At 45.5% G+C, this 21,230-nt stretch overlaps 1 protein-coding gene across 7 annotated transcripts in view; it reads left to right on the top strand.

Moving 5' to 3' along the window:
- The window catches only part of TBC1D1 (TBC1 domain family member 1), a 233,458-nt gene extending 232,488 nt beyond the window's left edge, over window positions 1-970 (top strand). For all 7 annotated transcript variants that reach the window (XM_053577462.1, XM_053577464.1, XM_053577466.1 and 4 more), the window contains one exon: window positions 530-970. In XM_053577462.1, the coding sequence (XP_053433437.1) occupies window positions 530-727 (198 nt within the window). In that variant the 3' untranslated portion in view covers window positions 728-970. The remainder of the gene's footprint in view (window positions 1-529) is intronic.
- Window positions 971-21,230: the final 20,260 nt, after the last annotated feature.

The raw sequence follows: 21,230 nt of genomic DNA, 5'->3' as shown, positions 1-21,230 counted from the left end.
CTGAGGCAAGCAGATACCTTGAGCCCGAGAGTTGTAGGTCGCTGTGAGCTATGACAGCAGCACTCTACCCTGGGCAACAGAATAAAACTTGGTCTCCAAAAAAAATAGGGTGTGCTATGCAACAGTATAGATATAGCTCCGCATCAGTGGCTGAGCACAGAAGTGTTTGTGTCCCCGAGCGCCGCCACTTGAAGCATTCTTTGGCTATGTCAGAGCTGGCCTTCCTGTGGCAGTGACTAAGGGCTCAGGTTCCCCCCTCTTTGGGGTACTACCGTCTCAACATCTGGCTTCCAGAGTACTGCAAGTAAAGAAAAAGCTGGAGGACCTTAGGGTGTTTTTAAGGGCCCATCTCAGCCTGTCTGCACGGGAAGCTGAGAGATGGCTTCGTGTGGCCAGAACTAACCGTAAAATAGACCCATCTCTGCCAACACTCAGCTCCCAGGTCTCCCACGGCTGGAGGCAAGGGGCCAGGGGCTGCCTCCTGCAGTACCCCAGCAGTTACCTTCTCATTTCTTCCTTCTTTCTCCAGGTGGCAAATGGTAAGATCCAGAGCCTCGAAGCCACCATCAAGAAGCTCCTGAGCAGTGAGAGCAAGCTGAAGCAGGCGGCGCTGGCCCTGGAGCTGGAGCGGGCGGCCCTGCTGCAGACGGTCGAGGAGCTGCGCGGGCGGGTGGCGGAGCTGAGCGGCCGGGGGACGGACGACTCAGCACCACCCAGCACTGTCTAGGCCTTAACCAGAGGGACAGAGAGGGGGTGCTGGAGGGAGCTGAGGGAGTGTGAAGCATGCTTCTCAGGGAGGACACTGGCTCGCCAGTGTGCAGAGTCCCATGAACCTAAACCTGCAATTCAGGGGCGAGTGTCCCAGTGGTTTCGTTGTTTAAGGTTTTCATTCATGCGTTCTCTGCTCCCGATTCCTGTACACAGTAGCTTTAGATGGCCTGGACATGAATAAATGCACCTTTATGTTTTCTGGTTGGTTCCTTTCTCCATAGTGTTTGTAAAGAACACTCAGGATACTGTGGAACTTCAAAAGCTGCAAGGGCTTGAGAAGATTCCTCAGGCAGAGCCTGGGTCCATCATTCCTCCAGAGAGAGGGTTTGAGTGATTACACCCTCCTTGTCACTGGTGAGGGACAGTTGGCTCTTGCCCATTCTTGTTATGAAAACCGAAAATGACCGTGGGAAAGGATGGAAAGTGAGTCATTTAAATGGGCATCTTGATCACCATCCTTGATATTTGAGGAAGTTTGTCTTTTAAAAAATATATTGTTTTCATACATTTTTGCTTATCCCTTAAATATAATTGTTAAAGTCACGGTAAATAAATGTTTTATGGGACAATCACCATTTTTCTAGATTCTACCAGGTATTGCTGGAGTGTGACCTGCAGCTGTGGGGTCTGAGGTATTTATTTCTTTGTGATAGTTTTGTATCCAAACCACGGAGCCGTGTATTTATTTTTGCTTGTTGTACGATGTAACGTACCCATACTTCTCTTTGAGTTTCCATCCTTTAGAAATTGGAAAAAGGAGCAGGGCACATCAGGATTTTCAGGGGTGCCCAAGATTCTGGGACTTTCAAAAAAAGTCAGGCTGAAGTGGCAAGCAATGTGTGGCAGCTGGCGACAGTTTTCCAGAGGTGAGATGTGTGTTTTGAGCATAACTTACCTCACAGTGACTTCCTCCCTCAGCGTGATGAGGACCCTGTGCCTTCAACAAGCAGATGGCTGCTCACAGTGGCCCTGGGTTCAGTTGGTCACCGTGTAAGGATGGGCTCTCCCCTGAGCTCTTAGAATGGGTAGCTTTCTTACAGTGTGTTGGCTTAGAGAATACCTGCCTGTGCACAGGTCACTTCCATGACAGCAGAGTCACCTTGGTGTTCCTCGTCATTAACACCTGTCTATTCCGCAGGAGTTTCTTCTCTCTCCATAGCAGAAACTGAGGCCTGGGGAGAAAGGAAAGATTGCCATACTTAGGGTCCTTATGAATCTCCCTGGCCATTTCAAAGGGAAACCAAGTGCCCCACTTCCCAGGGTCAGAGCATAGTGGTTCCCACCCTAAACCAAGATGGTAAGTCCAGGAGCCTTGATCCCTGAATGGTTCCCCTGGCCTAACTTAGAGGAGTTAACATTGGAGGGCTTCTTTCCACAAATTTTACTGTTTGAATGTTTAATAATGTTGAATTTTGCACATCTTATTACTATTACTTAAAAACATTGACTCTGCGTTATGCAAAAAAAAAAAAAAACAAGAAAGCAATAAAATTAAGAAATAATTCATGCCCAGAGTTTTTTGGTTTTGGTTTTTTGAAACTTTCGATTTTTTGCTCTTCAGCCTCAGAGTAAAGTAAAGGGATGCCTTCTGAACACCTGTGGGTCCGCGTGTGAATATTACCTGTCAGTGAGCTCACTTGAGGTGTCGGTGTCTGTTCCAGTGTTATTACCCAAATGTATTGTATGTTTTAATGCTTCTATGCAGGGTTTGACACCAATGAGATCAGTGGCTTCTGTCACACATGGCAGCAAAATTCATTGGGCAGAAAGGACTGTTGACATGAGCCTGTCAATTAGGTTGAACACAGCCTCAGCCTGGGGCTTAGCAGGGTACGTAGAGGTAGCCGTGTGAGGACTGTCAGAGGCAAAATTTTAAACTGAGTTTCATGTTATGTTTTTCCTTAACTCACAACTGTATACACACACGTATGTGCACACACATACACGCTTGCCCTTGGAAGTACTTGTTAAAGTACCATTTGTGTCTCTTTACACTTGACATTGTGAGCCCACAGGAAGTACACTGTTACGCAGAACCAGTGAGATCCTCACTGAACGGTCTGGTTCCCTTGTAGGGTTCATGTAGATAAGAGGCTCTGTGTGTCTGGTGTGACTGGTGCAGCGGTGGGATACCAGGTTTTATTACGGAATTAGTCCAAATACCCCACTATGAGTAAAGAGCTGGAGACGTGAAGGTCCAGGATCAGGAGAGGCCACCAGGTGGTCCATCTGAGGAGCAAAGCACGGATCGGCTGCTGAAGTGGGTCTGGGCAGGTGATGCGTGCAGAGTCCTGTGGGGCACTGTCGCTGCCAGAGTGACCACCCCAGTGGTCCGCAGCCAGGTGTCCAGTGGTGAGCCGGGGCACCTCTGGTTCAGCACTCTTGGGAAGAGCCAAAGGTGAAGCTGAGGAAAATGAGGACAGGCTAGAACTGGCCGGCATCTCTGTGTCTGTCACTGTGCCACACAGGATGCTGGTGACCTTCAGAGAAAAATGGCACTTGCTTCACTCTTGCCTCCCAGATCTCACACCAGCATCTTAGAGCCAGGGAAGGGGACTCAGGAAATGTAGTTCTGGGCTGGCCACGCAGTTAATTTTGGAGCCTGCCAAAGTCAAGTTCTAGCACAGACGTGTCGGTGTGTATGGTTAGTGATCCACAGAGTTCAGAGCCGTAGATGGCTTTTGACATTAAGAGTCACTGGGGTTACACTGGAGATGACAGACTGGCCCCCAGGACTTCCCCCAGCCTGTACCTGCTCCCCTCTGCTAGCTGTAGAAAGGGCTGAATTGAATTTGACCTATTAAAATCCAGAAACTTCTTATGTGGGAAAATAACTTACAAGTCACCGTGTCTTAAATCTGAACTCTGCCTTCGGGTTTGGCCTGGCTCAAAATCTTGGACTGGGAAGGCTGGAGGGAACCTGCTTGCACTGTAAGAAAATGACCTCCCACCTCATTGTGTGGAAGAAAATGCGGAGGGAGGGGAAGGGAGGTTCCCAGTCATCTAGACCAGGTAGAATCCTGGACTTTCTGACAGCCTAGTGGTGGACCCCACCCAGCTTTAATTCCAGTCAGTTTTGGGAACCATTTCTGATGACATCAATTGACAAAGCAAGGAAAGGTTGGCTTTAGTTTTCACAAAGCTGATCTCTCTTGTGAGGCCACACAGGGCTCCCTCCTGAAATGCCCCCAGTGGCTTTAATTTGTCATGAGTTAGAACTGGTGGATGCTCCAGTGAGTGGCCCCATGTGGGTGTGGCCTCAACAGAGGAATGCATGCATTATACCACCAGGTTCTGCCGGGATTAGGTACAATGTTTGTTCTTGACAGCTATTTCTTTTACCTTTGGACTTTTGAAAACCTTTGCATTGTAATGTTTTTAGAAGGAAAAAAGACAGGATTGAGTTTGGTTTTATTGAAGAGAAACATTCCATTCTGTAAAGGTTTTTGCTGCCGTCTCTAGAAATCATTAGAATGACTAGGGAAGTGTAAGAGTTGTGTTAGGGAGTAGCCACAATAGTCATTATTTGGAAAATTTGAAATTGATAAGAAAAGAAAGAATATTCTTAATAGCTAGACTTCATAGATCTCCATATCTCTAAACCAAACAGTCAACCAACCCCTCAGTTGTAAGCCTTAATGAAAAAATGGTTTGGCTTTTACATGGTTTTTAATAAATTTTGTGCACGTCTAAATTGGATTATAAAGTAGACATTTTGAATGAGGTAAAATATAGTGGTTAAAAATATTAATGATAAAGTTGCAATCTAGTGTTCTTAAGGAGAACAATGAAGGTGTCATTATTTTAAATGTTTGTCCAAAGACTGTGATAGAGTGATTCAGCTGGCAATTTCCAAGTTCAGCCTAACTTAGTTATTGGGTTATAATGCACTGTCATTGCTGAAGAAAGACTTCCCAAATCGCATATCTCTAAATGAAGAAAGAGCACTGTGGTCCCGTAAGCCATAAAGCTCATTACTCATTTTTATTCGTCAATTATGCAAAAGTTTTTGTTGAAATCTGCCTAGTGACTTTCCACCCTCTCCTGTGGCAGACAGCGCCGACTCATCAAAATGTGTTCAGTTTTATAATTTTTAACCGAAGGCTTTAAAACACTGAAACTCCTCATTTGGAAAGTTTTGAACAAATTATAAAAGCATTTCCAAGTTGCTTTGAGTAACACCCTCACATGATTTTTTGGCCAAGATGTGACCTAACCCATGGAAACACTCCCAAACATCCTTTTCTGAAAAAGTCTTCCCTTGCACTTCCTTGGTCATCTTCTCGTCCCACACGAGGCCTCTGCTGTGGTTGATCGTGGTGGAGACTGAGGCAGGCAGTCGGAGCCTGTGGGTCTTCTCTGGCTATGCGGCTCATCTGTGCGTTCCTGGTGCACACACCTCATCTGGCCCAACGGGACATGTGGTTCTGGCCCTGCAGAGTGCTGGGCTGAGTGTGCAAGTCACAGCACTTTGTCTGCTGACGATGGCCTGGGCAGCCTGATGTGGCCTGGGAGGGGGCAGTTTTGTTACGTTCTTTTTCCCTGTCAGATGGGTCTGCTTTCCTCACTCTTCTGACTACGTCTTCCTGTGCTTGTTTTTCTCTTATTCCATATTTGGATCTGGGTTGACCAATTTTGGGTGTCTCCTTCCTGCTCTTCTAGAAATCTCTTCTGTCTAAACTCTGTGACTATATTTCTAATCTCTTCCAACTGTAGGAAAACTGACTCATTACTCTTCAACTCTGGCTTTGGTTCTCAGCGCCCCACAGGGTGATTCCCTGCGGTGCCATCTTGGGCACCTGTGCCGATGGTAAGGTAGCACTTAGGGAGGGGGAGGCAAGTCTGCTTGGGGATCTGTTTGACACTGAATTCTCCATCCTGGTTTTCCCTGTGTTTTCAACCAAGGAGAGCGTGTCAACCATCAACTTTCCTCCACAATGTCATATGCCCAAATCATCTGAAGGACTTGGTTATTAGGAAGAACACCATATGCTTTTTCACTCAGTGTCCATCTCTGTGCTGTAACCCTGCTGTTTTTCCATAGTAGAGAGTTTAACCAGCCTGCTTTCCTGTGCTCAGCTCGGTGGGTGTGGTGTCAGCCCTGCTTTCCTGCCTCGACTCTACAGCTATGGGTGTGGTGCTCCTGCTGGGTACCAAGCCTTCTAGGTCCAGGGAACACAAATTGAGTGTCTGCCATTGCTGACCTTGGTTTTCCTAGTTAGTTAATAGAAATAAACGAAAATCAATCAGGAGGTGAAGATTGCCTACACCAGAGTGGTCAGGGAAGGTTCCCCTGATTCTTAAGTGAGGATTGGGAAGAAAAGGACCCAGCTAACAAGAGTTGGGTGCGAGTACTCTGGACAGCTTAATATTGGGAGGTGGAAGAGTCTTTCCAAATGATGCAGGGTTGGGTCCTAGCCTTGAGTCTAGTGCCAAGTCTTTTAAAAAACCCTAATCCCACTACTATGGTCTGAATATTGGTGTCTCCCACCTTCAATTTCTTTGTTCAAACATACTATCCAATGTTCTAGTAGTACGAGGTGCGGCATTTGGGAAGTTACTAAGTCACCAAGGCTCCACACTCAGGACTGGTAGTAGTGTTGTTATATAAAAGAGGCTTGAGGGCACGGCTTGCCCTTCCATCAGGTGGTGACACAGCAAGAAGGCACCTTCCACCCATGAGGGACCGTCAGACACCAGATGTGCTGGCACCTTGATTTTAGACTTCCCCACCTCCGGAACTGTGAACGGTACATTCCTCTTGTTTATGAATTGCCCAGATTAGGTGGTCCAAACAAACAAAGCCACTTAGTGCTCACTTAGCACAATGTCTTTTTCAGATAGCAAGAAAATACCAATAGTTTTTAAGATAAATTTTCCATTACTGTATAGTTTGATCAATTATTGGCTTGATCCACTGTTGCCACTGACACAAGGGAAGCTGCTATTCTCAATTTAGCATTAAACTCTGAGGAAGAATGAGTTGGTGAAACGGACATTGAAATGGGCACCTGGTTGGGGAGGGGGGGTGACTGTGTGGGTCAGTTTGATGGTCTCACCTGCAGATCACATAGACACCGAGTCCCTCTTGTCTTCCTTCTGTGACCAATAGCAAAGGGAAACCGGGGCATTGAGAAGCCGCTCCTCAAAGTAAGGGTGTGGGGTGAGAGTTAGGTGCGGTTCCATGGCCTGAGAAGCTAAAAGAGACTGAAGCCCTCCAAAAGTAAGTCCTGACTGTTCAAATTACATTCCAGGGTGCTGAGAAAATGTGAGCAAAAAATTGCTCAATTGCTGTTAGAATTGTTTTGGAATGAGTTGACAATTGTGGAAAGAGGTACTGGAAATAGGAACACAGAGAGACCTTTGAAGAATTACAGAGCTAGCCAAAATTCTCGGTTTGCTTAATGAGGTAGGAAGTGGATGGTGTAAACGAATGTTCCACTGAGCACAGTGATCTCTTGTCTGGAGATGTTCCTTTCATCCTTTGTACCTTCCTTAAGAAGCCCCCAGAACTTTTCAGGTACTTCTCCCAAGCAATGTTTGTTTTTAATCTAATGCCAACTCTGTAATTGAACATGTGATTCTGTTTCGACTTGAAATTTCCAGAACACTCAAAGCCAAGTTGGTGGCCCTCCCTTAGCTAGTGTGCAGGCATTTGGTTCTGACCCATGACTCATTTTGACCCTCTCTGGTTTTATTTTATTCCAGTTATTTTATGCTTTCTTACATCTTTAACATCCTTGTAAGTCACGGTAAAACAGTTGAGGAGCAAGACAGAGCCTGATGAATATAAATAGAAACAATGTTTAGTGGTTAAAAGCACAGGCCCTGTAAATAGCTAGAATCTAGGCCTGATTGCTTGTCTGAAAAATGGAAGCAGTAGCTATTTCAAAGGATTAATTGTGCAAATATTTAGGAAAAGCACCGTGGCTGACACTAGGTTAACAAGAAGTTAATGCTAGTTGCTATGATATAATTTTAAATAAATCTAGTTTTATGAACTTGAATTTGACTCCAGGCAAAATTCCTCAAAATTGCAAATGTTTACAATAGGTGATCTTTACAATTATCATGATTCCTTAACATCATGTCTTTCTAGACCAATATAATTTTGTTTTTGTTTTTGTCAATGGCCAAATATAAGATGGGAAGCTATACGGTAGGAAAAACATACCTTGATGTCAGCAAAACTTTTGATGACATCTCTCCTAATAGCTCACGTAAGTTAAAGCTTATTAAAACTTAAAGTTATGTGGGCAGAAAGACAATTCAATTGGGTTGATTGAACATGTTAAACCAGAAAGACTTCTAGATGGTGGTCCTCAGCCTAGCTTGCACATAGTAACCAACTCAGACTATCTGGGATAGGGCCTGGGCATTGGCCTTTGTGTTTAAACTTCACAGTGATTTTAGAGGTTGGCTAGGATTGAAAACTACTCCTATAATTGATAACGGATTGAGGTGAGCCTTAAAGGTCGGGGTCTGACTGTCTGACCTGAGTTTTGTCCTTAGCCAGCTGGGTGCACATTTGTATTGGTGACCTGTATGAGGACTTAGGGAACATGCTAGTTGGTTTGTAACCAAATGCAATGAGTGACAGCACCTCAATTGATGTTGAGAAGATGGACAGATGACCTGATTTCACTTTTAAATGTCAAGATCTAAATTTGCATGTGGGCCAGTAGCAGCAGTATCTTCTGAAATGTGTTATAAATCCATTAACTAGCTCTACCACAATTAAATAATTTGGAAGCTCTGGAGGGCAGGGTCCGCAATCTTTTAACAAGCCCTCCAGGGGATTCTGATGCTTGTTACAGTTACGTGGAGGGAGAATCCCGGGGGACAAGGACAGAATCGGAGAGACCTGGCTTAGCGTCAAGAGACTGGAAGAGAGTCCTTTCATTCTTGACCTGTAGTTCCTTTTATTCTTGCTTTCCCGTTGTTATGAAGACATGCAAATTTTGCAGGTCAGGCCATATTATATCCATTATCTCTTTGTTCTATGTTCATAGTATAATTCTGTTTCATTGAAAGTCTCAGTAATTCCAGAAACTGTTAAATAGTGAGAAATGCTGAGTGTAGAGCACAATGGCCCAATAACAGGTAAGAAGAACAATTGCCATATGTCAGGTACTGTGATTGGGCCCGTAGACAAATATTAATTAAGGTAATGAGGAAAGACGTCATCATAGTTATTGGCCAGTAGCAAGGTTTGGGGGTGGGCTCATTCCACTTCCAATGCTTTTGATAGGTCACTAGGAGATCTATGTGCCTGAACATCTTTGGCAAAAAATACTAAAAAAATGAATGATCAGAATTTAAATTTTATCCCCACTTCCAAAAAGGGGCAAATGAGAGGAAGAAGAAAAATCCACCGCAACATGTGGAATGAACAGGAAAAGACAAAGAAGTTGGAAGAGACCCCAGCAGGCAGATGCTCACCCAGTCCAGGGTGCTGGGATGAGCGTGTACCCATCAAAGGACACATGTGGGAAATGGGTTGCAGGGGCTGAAGCACAAACACACCCCCCTCCTCCAGCTCCCCGGGGAAATTGCAGGTTATTCATTCACAAAGGGAGATATAAACCAGACAGGCAAAGGCAGCTTAGGGGGCTTTTCCTAAGAATGAATTGCTTGGGGACTTGTCAAAAGTTGTCTGAAACAGCTGTCATAACTGAAGGCACCTTTCTCAGCTGAATGTGGAAGTTGCTGCCTGAGTTTTGCAAAGTGCCTGGCCCAGAGTTTTCTGTGGCTTTGGCCAGGACTGGGGAGGTTCTGAGGCACACCATTTCAAGCATTTTGCTCCTCTGTGAGATTAAAAATACATTGGCATGAGTTAAGGATACCAAGAGGTCCTATAGTTTAAAACCCTTATTTCCACTTTTTTGTATGTGGTCTTTCCAAAACATTTCCTTCTTCCATAATTATATTCCACACATGTGGTAAAAACTTGCAACACACCAATGTACAGAGCACAACAAAGTTGTCCAAAGCCCCCCACAACCTGCTTCCCAAAGGTAATCACTTCCCCATTTCTTATCTCCTCCTACAAAAATTGATATTCACACTATAGGATGATGAGTGTGTTTGTGGATATATATATATATATATATTTTTTTTTTTTCTTTGAGATAGTCTCACTTTGTCAACCTTGGTAGAGTGCTGTGTTGTCATAGCTCACAGCAACCTCAAACTCTTGGGCTCAAGTGATCCTCTTGCCTTAGCCTCCTGAGTAGCTAGGACCATAGGGATCCCCCACAATAGCCAGCTATTTTTAGAGATGGGGTCTCACTCTAGCTCAGGCGGGTCTCGAACCCGTGAGTTCAGGCGATCCGCCCACATTGGCCTCCCAATGTGCTAGGATTATAGGCATGAGCCACTGTACCCGGCCATATGGACATATTCTTTTTCACACAAAGAGTAATAATGTACCATGCACACTGCTCAGTACGCTACTTTTTACAAATGATAATCTCGGGAATATTTTTATATCAATATTTGTAATGATGACAGTAATAATAGTTAATACTCCTAAAGTGATTACTAATGAATAAGCCAAGTATAAAACCACAGGAAAGTTACCATTATTATCACAATTTATAGCTGAGGAAGCCGTCTAAAGAGGAGATGTCTGCTGTCCATGGGACTCAAGAGCTTGTGCTCTTGACACTGCAGTATACACATCCATTCTGTTTACCACCTGCACATAATGTTTCTGTACTCAGATGCACCACAGTGTACTGAATGAGGCCTATGTTGATGAACACTTGTCTGCCTCGAGCACAGCTGCACATATGCTTTTGTAAGATAACTTCACGCCAAGCAGTGAACTGCAGCATCATAGAGCATCAGCTCAACTCCTGATCCCTGTCCCCTCAAACTGGCTCTTCCCCCACAGTTCTCCGTTTTGATCAGTGCACTTGTAGCCACTCAGCTGCTTCGCTGACACCTTTCTTTCTTGCATGGACCACATCCAGTTCATCAGACACAGCCTTTCAGCATCTCTGCAGTCTGTCCTTTACCAGCATCCAGAGTGGACCTTTAAAAACAAATCATGTCACTACCCTGCATTCCTGCTTTCATCAAACTCCAATGTTCCCATCATGTTAAGAGAAAAGCCCCAAGTCCTTATGAGGGCCTGAAAAGGGGCATTAATCGGGATGCAGGCTAAGCTTGTGCACAGGCACTAGAAACGGAGTTGCTCAAACAAAGTAACATTTATCCCTCTTTACCCAGCAGTCCAGAGGCCAGTGGGCCCTTGGGGGTGGGGACTGGTTCTGGTCTACAAGGCCAACTAAAGACCAAGGTGGTTTCTGCCTTCCTGCTCTTCTAATCTCTAGGGTAGTAGTTCTCAACTGGCGGGGGAGGGGAGTTCCTCCTACCAGGGGACATTCATTGCTATGTCTGGAGACATTTTTGGTTTGTTTCAACGGAGGAGTGAGGAAGGTGTGTGGTGTTCTCATCTGGTGGGTAGAAGCCAGCCCAGATGATAAACATCCCACACTACATGAACAGCCCCCCACCAAGAATTCTGAGTCCAAAATGTCAGTTTTGCTGATGTTGAGAAACCCTGCTTTGCAGCAGTGGTTTTGAACTTGAATGCATCCAGTTTCTTAATGCATAGATTGCTTGGCCCCACCCCCATAGTTTCTGAAATTCACATTGTGGTGAGTTTTTAGGTACCGTTGACATGGCAGGTCCAGGGCCCACCCTGGGCCACCTTGGGTGAGAAGGGGTAAAAGAGACAGAGGGACACAGCCCACTCACTTTGTGAGTACAGAACCAAGAAGTAGCAGAAATCATTTCTGTTTGTGGTCCATTGGCATGAACTTGCTGGTGTAGCCACACCCAGTTGCACAGGAAGCTGGGAGATAGGGTCTCTGTGTGAGCGCTGCAGAGATGGGGCGTTTTATTAGAGGAGGAGGGAGGCTGGCTGGGGGCAGTTGGAAGTCTCTGTGGAGAGGTGTTCCGAGGTCTGCCCCACTCTCACCTGCTGATCTGGCTTCTCCTCCCTCTCCTCTGCCCTGCTGGCAGCCAGCACCCTCCCTCCATGCACCCTCCGGAAGCTCCCGCCCCAGACAGCGGCTTGGTTTCTTCCCTCACACGTTGCAGGCTCAGCTAACAGCAGCCCCCCACTCCTTCCGCCCTGGATCCTCCATCCCATGTTACTGACTGCTCTCTGACGGAGTGTTCCAAGTTCACTTACTTAGCTATTTGTCCCTGCCACAGAAAAGTAAAATCTGTGAGGGAAAGGTCTGCTTTCCTCAATATTGTCACATCCTGAGACAGCACCAGGGCACAAGAGGTGTTCACATATTCCCTGAGCGAATGAAAGTACATCTTCCATTTTTTGCTAGAAACTGCCAAATTGCCTTTCAAATACATTTGTGCTTAGAATTTAAATCCATGAGCCTGTTCAACCCTCATTCACATGGAATATTCTCTCTGGGCTACTTGTGGTCAGTGTGGTTGCAACTAGTCCCCGTGTCCTGGAACCGTCTCGCTGGGACGGCCTTATCTCCCCAGATTCTCTGGGGCTGCTCTTCTCAGCTGGGGTTTGAACTAGAGGAAACAAAGGGGGCTGGCTATAAATCTTCCTGAGGAGGGGACCCCACTTCTCGAAGGGACATATGATGGTCACACCCACTAAATGTTATAACCCAATCAAGGGAGAGGCCATAGACTCGTGTGATAAAGGCCCAACCAGAAAAATCATATCCTTTTCTAAACTATCTTGACTGACAAGATTCTTAATGGCTCCAAAGTGCCTTATAAGCTTAAGCTGATCTAAGAAAATAAACATTTCATAATTGTGATAATACAAGTGGCTCCAGACACAAGAACAGCTCAGTCCTGATGGATGGTTCTTATAAATAAACCAGGCAATCACACACTGCAGAAATAACTGGAATTTCTATGACTTCACAGGGAGCCAAATGGAAATGCCCTTGCCAAGTGAAAGCCAAAGTCATCCCATAGTCAAAATGGGGTCTGAAGCTAGGCCCACGTCCAGAGCAGATCACTCCAATGACAGTTTTCCTCAAGTGGGACCTGGTGCACTTGAGCTCACAAATTGAATTTTTATGGTTTGATGTTAGGGAAAGGGGACAGACTACAACACAATGTTAGCTCTTAGAAAGGGTCTGATTCAAACCAAACAGAAAAGAGATGCCTGCCCCGCGCAGCAGGCCTGGAGTTGGACTTGACTGGGTTCTTACATGTTACGTGTCCACAGTCTGGGCCATCTGGACTCAGTGCCCTGCAGCACAGCAGGGGCCTGAGTGATTGAAAACAGGCCCCGGCACTGGTCCATGAGACAGACATTTTCAGCATCAGTGGTTAAAAACAGTTTCCCGTTAACCAGAAAAGGCCAGTTACCAGAACAACCATTTCCTTAACATTTTAATTTTTGAGATTTCATGGTGATAAAAACAAAGCAAATTATTTTTCAAGGCAGTGTGTTGTAGCCACTTCTCTGGGAAATTATATATTCTAGGGCAAGGTATGCATGTGGTCTTTTTTTGTTTGTTTGTTTTGAATGGACATGAAGGTAGCCAAGTCAAAATCAGGGAGGCCCATCTTTGCCCACTGTTTAACTCCGAAGCAAATGACGCCTCCCTGAAGGCAGGGCTTCAGTCAAGGCAGATTGGCAAAAGTGGCTGTTTGGTTCAAGCCATCTTCCTTAGAACAGAGGTTGTGATTGATTTTATTCCCCAGAATCCAGATTCTCTCAGTAACGAGCTTGGCAGTCTGTGCCTTATGGGCAGTGAGCAGAGAGGAGTGACTGTCTGGGAAAGGCAGGCAACTCTAGGCTTGGGAGGGCTCCAAGGCTGAGGCAGAAATGGTGCCAGCCGCCCCAAAGGGTGGGGACATGGGAGAAACCAGAGGTTGCCTCCCTGGCTTCAGGACTGTTAGGCACCAGCCACATTGAGGTTCATTGGCATGAACTTGCTGGAAGGCTTCTTTCAAAGCATCAGCTACAGCTGTGAGAGCTTGGAGGGAAGTGAAGAAATCAATCTCCTCCAATAGAGGGGTTTCAAAGCAGAGCTGTCAGTGTCTCCATGTCCTGCAGTTCTTTTGGGGCAAATGCTTTTTTTTTTTTTTTTTATTAAATCATAGCTGTGCACATTAATGCGACCATGGTGCACCATACACTGGTTTTATAGACCATTTGACACATTTTCATCACACTGGTTAACATGGCCTTCCTGGCATTTTCTTAGTTATTGTGCTAAGACATTTACATTCTACATTTACTAAGTTTCACGTATACCCTTGTAAGATGCACCGCAGGTGTAATCCCACCAATCACCCTCCCTCCCTTCCTTCCCTTTCCCCCTTCCCCCTATTCTTGGGTTATAACTGGATTATAGCTTTCATGTGAAAGCCATAAATTAGTTTCATAGTACGGCTGAGTACATTGATACTTTTTCTTCCATTCTTGAGATACTTTACTAAGAAGAATATGTTCCAGCTCCATCCATGTAAACATGAAAGAGGTAAAGTCTCCATCTTTCTTTAAGGCTGCATAATATTCCATGGTGTACATGTACCACAGTTTATTAATCCATTCATGGATCGATGGGCACTTGGGCTTTTTCCATGAATTAGCAATTATGAATTGGGCTGCAATAAACATTCTGGTACAAATATCTTTGTTATGATGTGGTTTTTGGTCTTCTGGGTATATACCTAGTAGAGGAATTATAGGCTAGAATGGCAGATCTATTTTTAGATCTCTAAGTGTTCTCCAGGGCAAATGCTTTTTGTGTTTTATTCACAGTACCCATAATGCATCCCCAATACTAACGTGCAAACCGTGGACAGACTGGCTAGAAAACCAAAGAGAAGCACAGCATAATAGTTTGAGCCTGAATCCCACTTTTCCTAGGTCCCTTCTCAGAGTGCAGTCCTTACTGCTAGGCTGCTCAGACAGCCTGCAGATGGGATGCTGCTCCCATCACCTCTCCAACATCCCTACTCATGTCTGGACCCCAGAGCAGTGAGCATCAAAGACTCATGCTGGGGCTTGACGCCTATGGCTCAAGCGGCTAAGGCACCAGCCACATACACCTGAGCTGGCAGGTTCGAATACAGCCCAGGCCCACCAAACAACAATGATGGATGCAACCAAAAAATAGCTGGGTATTGTGGTGGGTGCCTGTAGTCCCAGCTACTTGGGAGGCAGAGGCAGGAGAATTACTTAAACACTGGAGTTGGAGGTTGCTGTGAGCTGTGATGCCATAGCACTCTACCCAGGGCGACAGCTTGAGGCTCTATCTCAAAAGAAAAAAAAAAAAAAAGACTCATGCTGGAGCTCCCTCCTTTTCCCTCCCAAAAGAACGATGGCAAATAAAGTAAATGCTCTAGGACTGTGCTGTCCAATACTGTAGCCACTGGGCACAGGCAGTGGCTAAGCACTGGCAACATAACCAGTCCAAATTGAGATGTGCTGTAAGTATAAAATACAAAAACAGAAGGTAAAATGTCTCATTAATGTTTATATTGATTACACTTTAAAATACCATTTTTGGTATATTGGGTGCAATAAAATATTAGCATGCTTTCTTTGGTTTGTTTTCTATTGCTATAACAGAATACCACAGACTGGATAGTCTATAAAGAAGAGAGATTTATTTTGGCTCACAGTTCAGGAGGCTGGGAAGTCCAAGGGCATGGCAACAGCTTCTGGTGAGGGCTTTTGTACTGTGTCATAATATCGTGGGAGGGATCATTTGGCAAGACAACAAGAGCATGCATGTTACAAAGCTACCAGTCTCATCACAGGGGCCCTACCCGGAAGACCTTGTCTAATCCAAACTACCTCTCAAAGGCCCCACCTCTCATCAATTTGGGTGACACATTCAAACCATAGCACAGTATTAAACTTCCTTTCACCATTTTTTTATTTTTACTTTTATTCACATGGCTACCAGAAAACGTAAACTGACATGTGTGCTTCAAATTATATTTCTATAGGATGGCATTAATTTAGAAGTGCTGGGAAAAAGAAATCAATGTGGTCTGAGGGTCAGGAAAGTTCCTGGAGGGGGGAGGTTGGAGCTGTGTTGACAGAGGAGAAAAGATTTCATCAGAGGTGAGAGGGGGGCTGTAGCAGCAGGATGCAAATTGGATTTCATCAGGTGTCTATTTCAGATGGCTTGGTAGCACGGGCCAACCTTTTGTCCTGCCATGGCACATCAATCTGTCTCTAAGCCCCTTCAGCTGTTTAGAAATTGCATTTGCCTTGCAAGTCGCTGGTGCAAGCAATGGCCAAGATACAGACATTTTTGCATCTCAGCACTAAGTCCTATGTAACAGCTGCCGTTGCAATACTGCAGAACCATCCTAAGTACTTACTGTCTCTTCAGTGTTCTCAAAAATCCCATCTGGCTGCTTTGATTATAGGCTGCATGTTAAAAATAAGGAAATGGAGTCTCTGAGGGGTTATGAACAGCCATAAAGTTACACTGGGTAAGAGGAAATCAGGATTTGTCCCCTCTGTCTCTGCTTCTGTATGCTGGACCACCATAAGTCATCTTGTTCCAAAGTCTGCTTGGCCCCAGGGCCCGGCCTGGCCAACGCCACTTCTGGCTGCTGGTCCTTCTGCTCTGACTCACACTGTCCAGTGAGTGCTACTGGACTCTGCTGGCTGCTTGTAATCCAACAGGTACAGCCTAAGTCTGGGCCCAGTACCTAGCCCTCTGCTGTGGGCTGTGGAAAGAAGCATCCACCAGCTGCTCTCTGGAGATCTCTCCTGGCTGAGGAAGCTGCCCTGGCAAAAGGGTCAGTGAAGGTGCCCTCCCCCTGCAGTGCCCATAGGGCCCTTCGAGGTCTCTGTCTCTTGGGGGAGAGCTGGGCTTTTGGGGCCTTTGTCTTATGCCCAGTCCTCTGATTCACCCTGCAGGTTCCATCTGGCATTTAGATATTATAAATAGCTATAGCCAGGGTGTGACCTGGGTGGAGACCTGGAGCCTGTACTCCACCCTAAAAGGGGAAAAAAAGCTTATTTAATTCATTTCTGCATTTGGAAGCCTCTAGCTATTTAGAATGCCAATTAGGCAGCAGCTGCTGGTTTTGTGTATACGTATGTGTGTGTGTGTGTGCGTGCGTGTGTGTGTGTGTGTGTGTGTTTCTTTCCCTCCCTATCCCAAGATGGCCTGTCTGATTTTCTGTGCCTGTTGACTTAAGCTCTTACAGGAGATTGGGCGGGGTGGCTGGGGTGGACCCACAGCTGCTCTGAATGTGGCCTGGCTGAGCTCTGCTGACTTTTGGTAAGAGCCTGTGGATGGTGGGTGGGAGAGGGTCAATGGAGGGCTCCAGCCCTTCTCTGTTACTTCTGGGATGCAGAAGTTCTGGGTAAGAGGAAAGACATTCCTCTGAGAAAGGGGACTCTGGCTGGCCAGAAGTCCTCCACTAGTGCCCTTAACAGACACCCCAACAGGAAGGGTACGAGGGCTTTTGGCTCCTGCAGAACTTGAGGCTTTGCACCAATCATCTGGCATCAATCATGTGCTGCGTTTTAGTTTGTATCTGCCCTAAGCCACTATTTCCTCCTCGGTCTGGTGATGACAGTGCCTTCCCAGAGTTCTGGGTGGGGTGGGGGTCTTGGTGGTACCTGAGCTTGTCACACAATAGGGTTCAAAGACATTAGCTCTCCTCAGCTTCCATGTTATATTGAGATAAAAGCCGGAGGATAGTCAAAGAACAGTTCCCCAATGGCTGAATGCAATTCATAGGAAGACCAAAGTAAATTGGGGAGTTTCAGTTATCAGCCAAATGTTAATATCTACGGTGATTAAAAAAAATGAAAGCATTACATAAGATGTAAAATATATATTATTGCATAATTTAAAAAGCTACTCAAAATGACAGCAACAATTAAAAAAGCAAAACAAATGGATACGTCAGTAGACAAAAATAAGAAATATCCACACCTCATCCTCCAGGGTTCATGACCATTATGAAAACACCTTGATATGTGACCTTTCAGCTCCCTATGCATATATTAACTGCCTTTGAATATACATGTGTGTGTTGGGAGAGGCTCTCTGGGCAGACAGGGCAAGGCTCTGATGCTATGGGAGCAGGAAAGGAGTGACTGGAATTCTTGCCCCTATGGTTCTTTGGGTATCACTGATATCCTCTGGGGCTTACATGCCAGAGGAGGACAGATGGGACTGGGAGGGGTAAAGAGACCCCGTGAACAGACAAGGGATGACATGGAAGGTAGAGGGATGTCTCGGTCTTTGAACCCAGTTTGAATTTTCAGCAAGGAGAAGGGTAAAGGCCACAGGTTAACAGAACTGGTTTATGAAAAACTTTGTGAGGGTCTGGGCACTGGTAATCATGCTTTGGAACCCAAATGACAAGATGAGTCAGGGAGGGGGTGGCTGTTGGCACTGTTGGTGGTGGTGGCTCCAACAGTTATGACTTGCTGCAGACAGGAAAAATGGAGAGTGCTGTTTGCTCCTGGGGTCAAGACACTGACATCCCTTTGGGATCACCCGGAAATAATGAGATGATTTTAAAGGTGTTCTCAAGTCCAAATATGAGTATGGTGCTCTTATTAAACAAATATTGAGTCATTTATTTCATAAGCAACTCTTGTTGTTTGTTTAAGACAAAAGCATATTGTTTTGAATTACATCTACAAAGTCCATTCCTTCATTTATTAAAGGTAAGAAGGTAAGATTCAAAGGAATTCCCCAACATTCTTCAGATTCCATCAGCTGTGAGACACTTTGGGTGTACAAAGATGTTGGCTGCCTTTTATTCCTCTGAGCTCCATTCTTCTTTGGCATGATGAAGAAGGAAAATGAACACAAGATCTACCTACTGCAACATCTTAGACCTAATTTGGCACTCTATTGAATGAACAATTTGAACTCAACAAATTTCCTAGTTGCAAGCCATGTGCCAAGTCTACCTATAGCTTTGCCCTCTGTCTTAGTCCCCCTAGTGTTACCCTTAAAGAAATATATGAAGGTGGATAATTTATAAAGAAAAAAAGTTTATTTGGCTTAGGGTTCTGCAGACTGTACAAGAAGCACGGCACCAGCATTTGCGTCTGGTGAGGATTTCAGCTGCTTGCACTCATGGCAGAAGGGGAAGGAGGGATGGCATGTGCAGAGATCCCACGGCAAGAGAGGAAGCAAGAGAGAGCCGCATCATGCTCTTTTTAACAACCAGCCATTGAGGGAACTAAAAGAGTGAGAATGCACTCACCATTCCCCCAGGGAGGCCATTAACCTGTTCATGAAGGATGCACACCCGTGACTCAAACACCTCCCGTCAGGCCCCACTTCCAACATTGGAATCAAATTTCAACAGGAGATTTGGAAGGAACAGACATCCAAACTATAGCACCCTCCGCAGGAGGTGGGAGTGTAATAACCAGAAGAATGTCCAGAGTGTGCCATGCCACTGGGAAGAGGCATACCGTCTTGGGTAACGCAAAGGCCACAGTCTCTGGGCTCTACTTCCATTCCACATCAACAATCTACATGCAGGAGGAGGAAAACCTGACGATAGAAGCTTAAGTGCTTGCTGGGTGATACCAGCTTGCAGTGTGCCTTGGGAGAGCTCAACTGTACATTCTGTTTCTTCTGAAAACAATTTCTGTGGGTCATGCTCCCCAGGGACCATCAGATGAGAGAAGCTTCCTGGCTGTCAGATGCAGTAGGAACCCCTTTCTTCAGATAAGCCCTTGCCCTGGGTCCTCTGTGACCTGTGAAAATTTTCAGGAGTCCAACTTCTTATCTTCTCTTCAATATGCCCCTCTCTCCCCAACTCAAGAATGTCTCACCCTGTCCTCAGAACACCATTTAGTTTCCTCTTCTTGCCCAGCTAACTGAGTTGGTAGAGCACCCTGAGACTCTTGATCTCAGAGTTATGGGTTTGTGCCCCAGAGTGGGCACCAAGACAAACAAACAACACAACAAAAAAGTAATTTCCTCCTCAGGGACTGAATTTTCATTATCAGATGTCAAGATGTTTTGTACTGAGGCAGCAATGTCACCTTTCAGACAGACAGTGTTTTAAACCCTTAGGACAGAGAAAAGCATGGAATTCTACAGATATAGCGAGTTCAATCTTAATGAATTTTTCCTTCATTGAGTGCCTAGAGAAAATACTTCTTGAATCTACCATGTCCACTGCTACCATCTTGGTTCAAGCCACAAACCTTTTCTTGGCAGACCAGGGCGATTGTTTCTTAATGTTTGATTTGCCTTCCAGCCTTTCTTCATCCTCTAACCATTCCCATCCAGGTGGTCTAAACACAAGCACGTACACACTTGCACCTCTGATCTTGTCTCTCCCTACCCATGCTGAAATTCACCTACTGGCTTTCCTTTCTGTCTGTTGTTTGTAGATGAAGACTGGACCCTCCCACCTGCTCCTGGCCTCAGCTCCTCCCTCGTCCTGTGCTGCAGATTCCCAAATCTGGACGGGCCCTACCCGTCCCCCTGCAGAGCCTTTGCTGGGGCCACTTCTCCCCGCTTTATTTCTTCCTCTCTAATTAACTCCTTTACTTCAGATTTCAGCTCAAGCATCACTTCCTAGAAAACCCTCCCACAGCTTCCAGGCTAGAACAATTTCCTTAATGCTTAATACTTAGTAATTTCCTTCCAATTATTTATCAGAGCAAGTGCTTATATATTTAGGGGGTAACTATTTGATTAATGTTTGTCTCCCCCTCCCCCAGAATATAAGTGTCCCGAGAATAGGGACTATGCTCCTTTTGCTCACCGTTATATTCTTGGTGCCTGGATCAGAGCCTAACATAAAAGCACTTAATAAATATTTGTCAAATACTTATACTTGAATAGATATGTGGACTTGGTTCCCAGGAGTTTTTCATCATCTAGGAGATAAAAGAATCCCTGTTCATTCTCCAAAGCCCTTTTCTAATGTCACCCTTGCTGTGACGTTTCCCTAACTAATCCCCTTTCTTCCTCTCCACCCCTGAGCAGAGTAAATCTCTTTCTGGCTCGTGCCCCGGCGGGCTCTGTGTCTCCCAGCGTCCCCTCCCTAGGCCCTTGGGAGGAGACTGGGTTGGCCTTATCCGTACCTTTCAGTTGAACAGCTCCATCAGTGTGCCTGGGTCAGTTTCTTAGGGAGGCCTTCACAAAAGTACCACAAACCGACTGGCTGGAAACAACAAAAATTTATCCTTTCATAGTTCTGAAGGCAGCAAGGGCAGGTTCCCTCTGAGACCTGCAGGGGAACGTCTGTCCTGCTGTTGGCTGGCACTGCGCGGTGTTTCTCGGCGTCTCGCTGCAGCGCTCTGATATCTGCTTCCTTTGTCATCTGTCAGATGACATCAGTCATAGTAAGGCCCATCCTACCCCAATGGTCTCATTGTAACTAATTATATCTGTAACTACCCTCATTCCAAGTTAATTCTCATTCTGAAATAATGGGCTTAGGACTTCAACGTATCTTTTGGGGGGCCA

This window comes from Nycticebus coucang, chromosome 23 (assembly GCF_027406575.1).
Source record: "Nycticebus coucang isolate mNycCou1 chromosome 23, mNycCou1.pri, whole genome shotgun sequence".
Classification (NCBI taxonomy): domain Eukaryota; kingdom Metazoa; phylum Chordata; class Mammalia; order Primates; family Lorisidae; genus Nycticebus; species Nycticebus coucang.
This window is presented reverse-complemented; position numbering and strand designations above follow the sequence as displayed.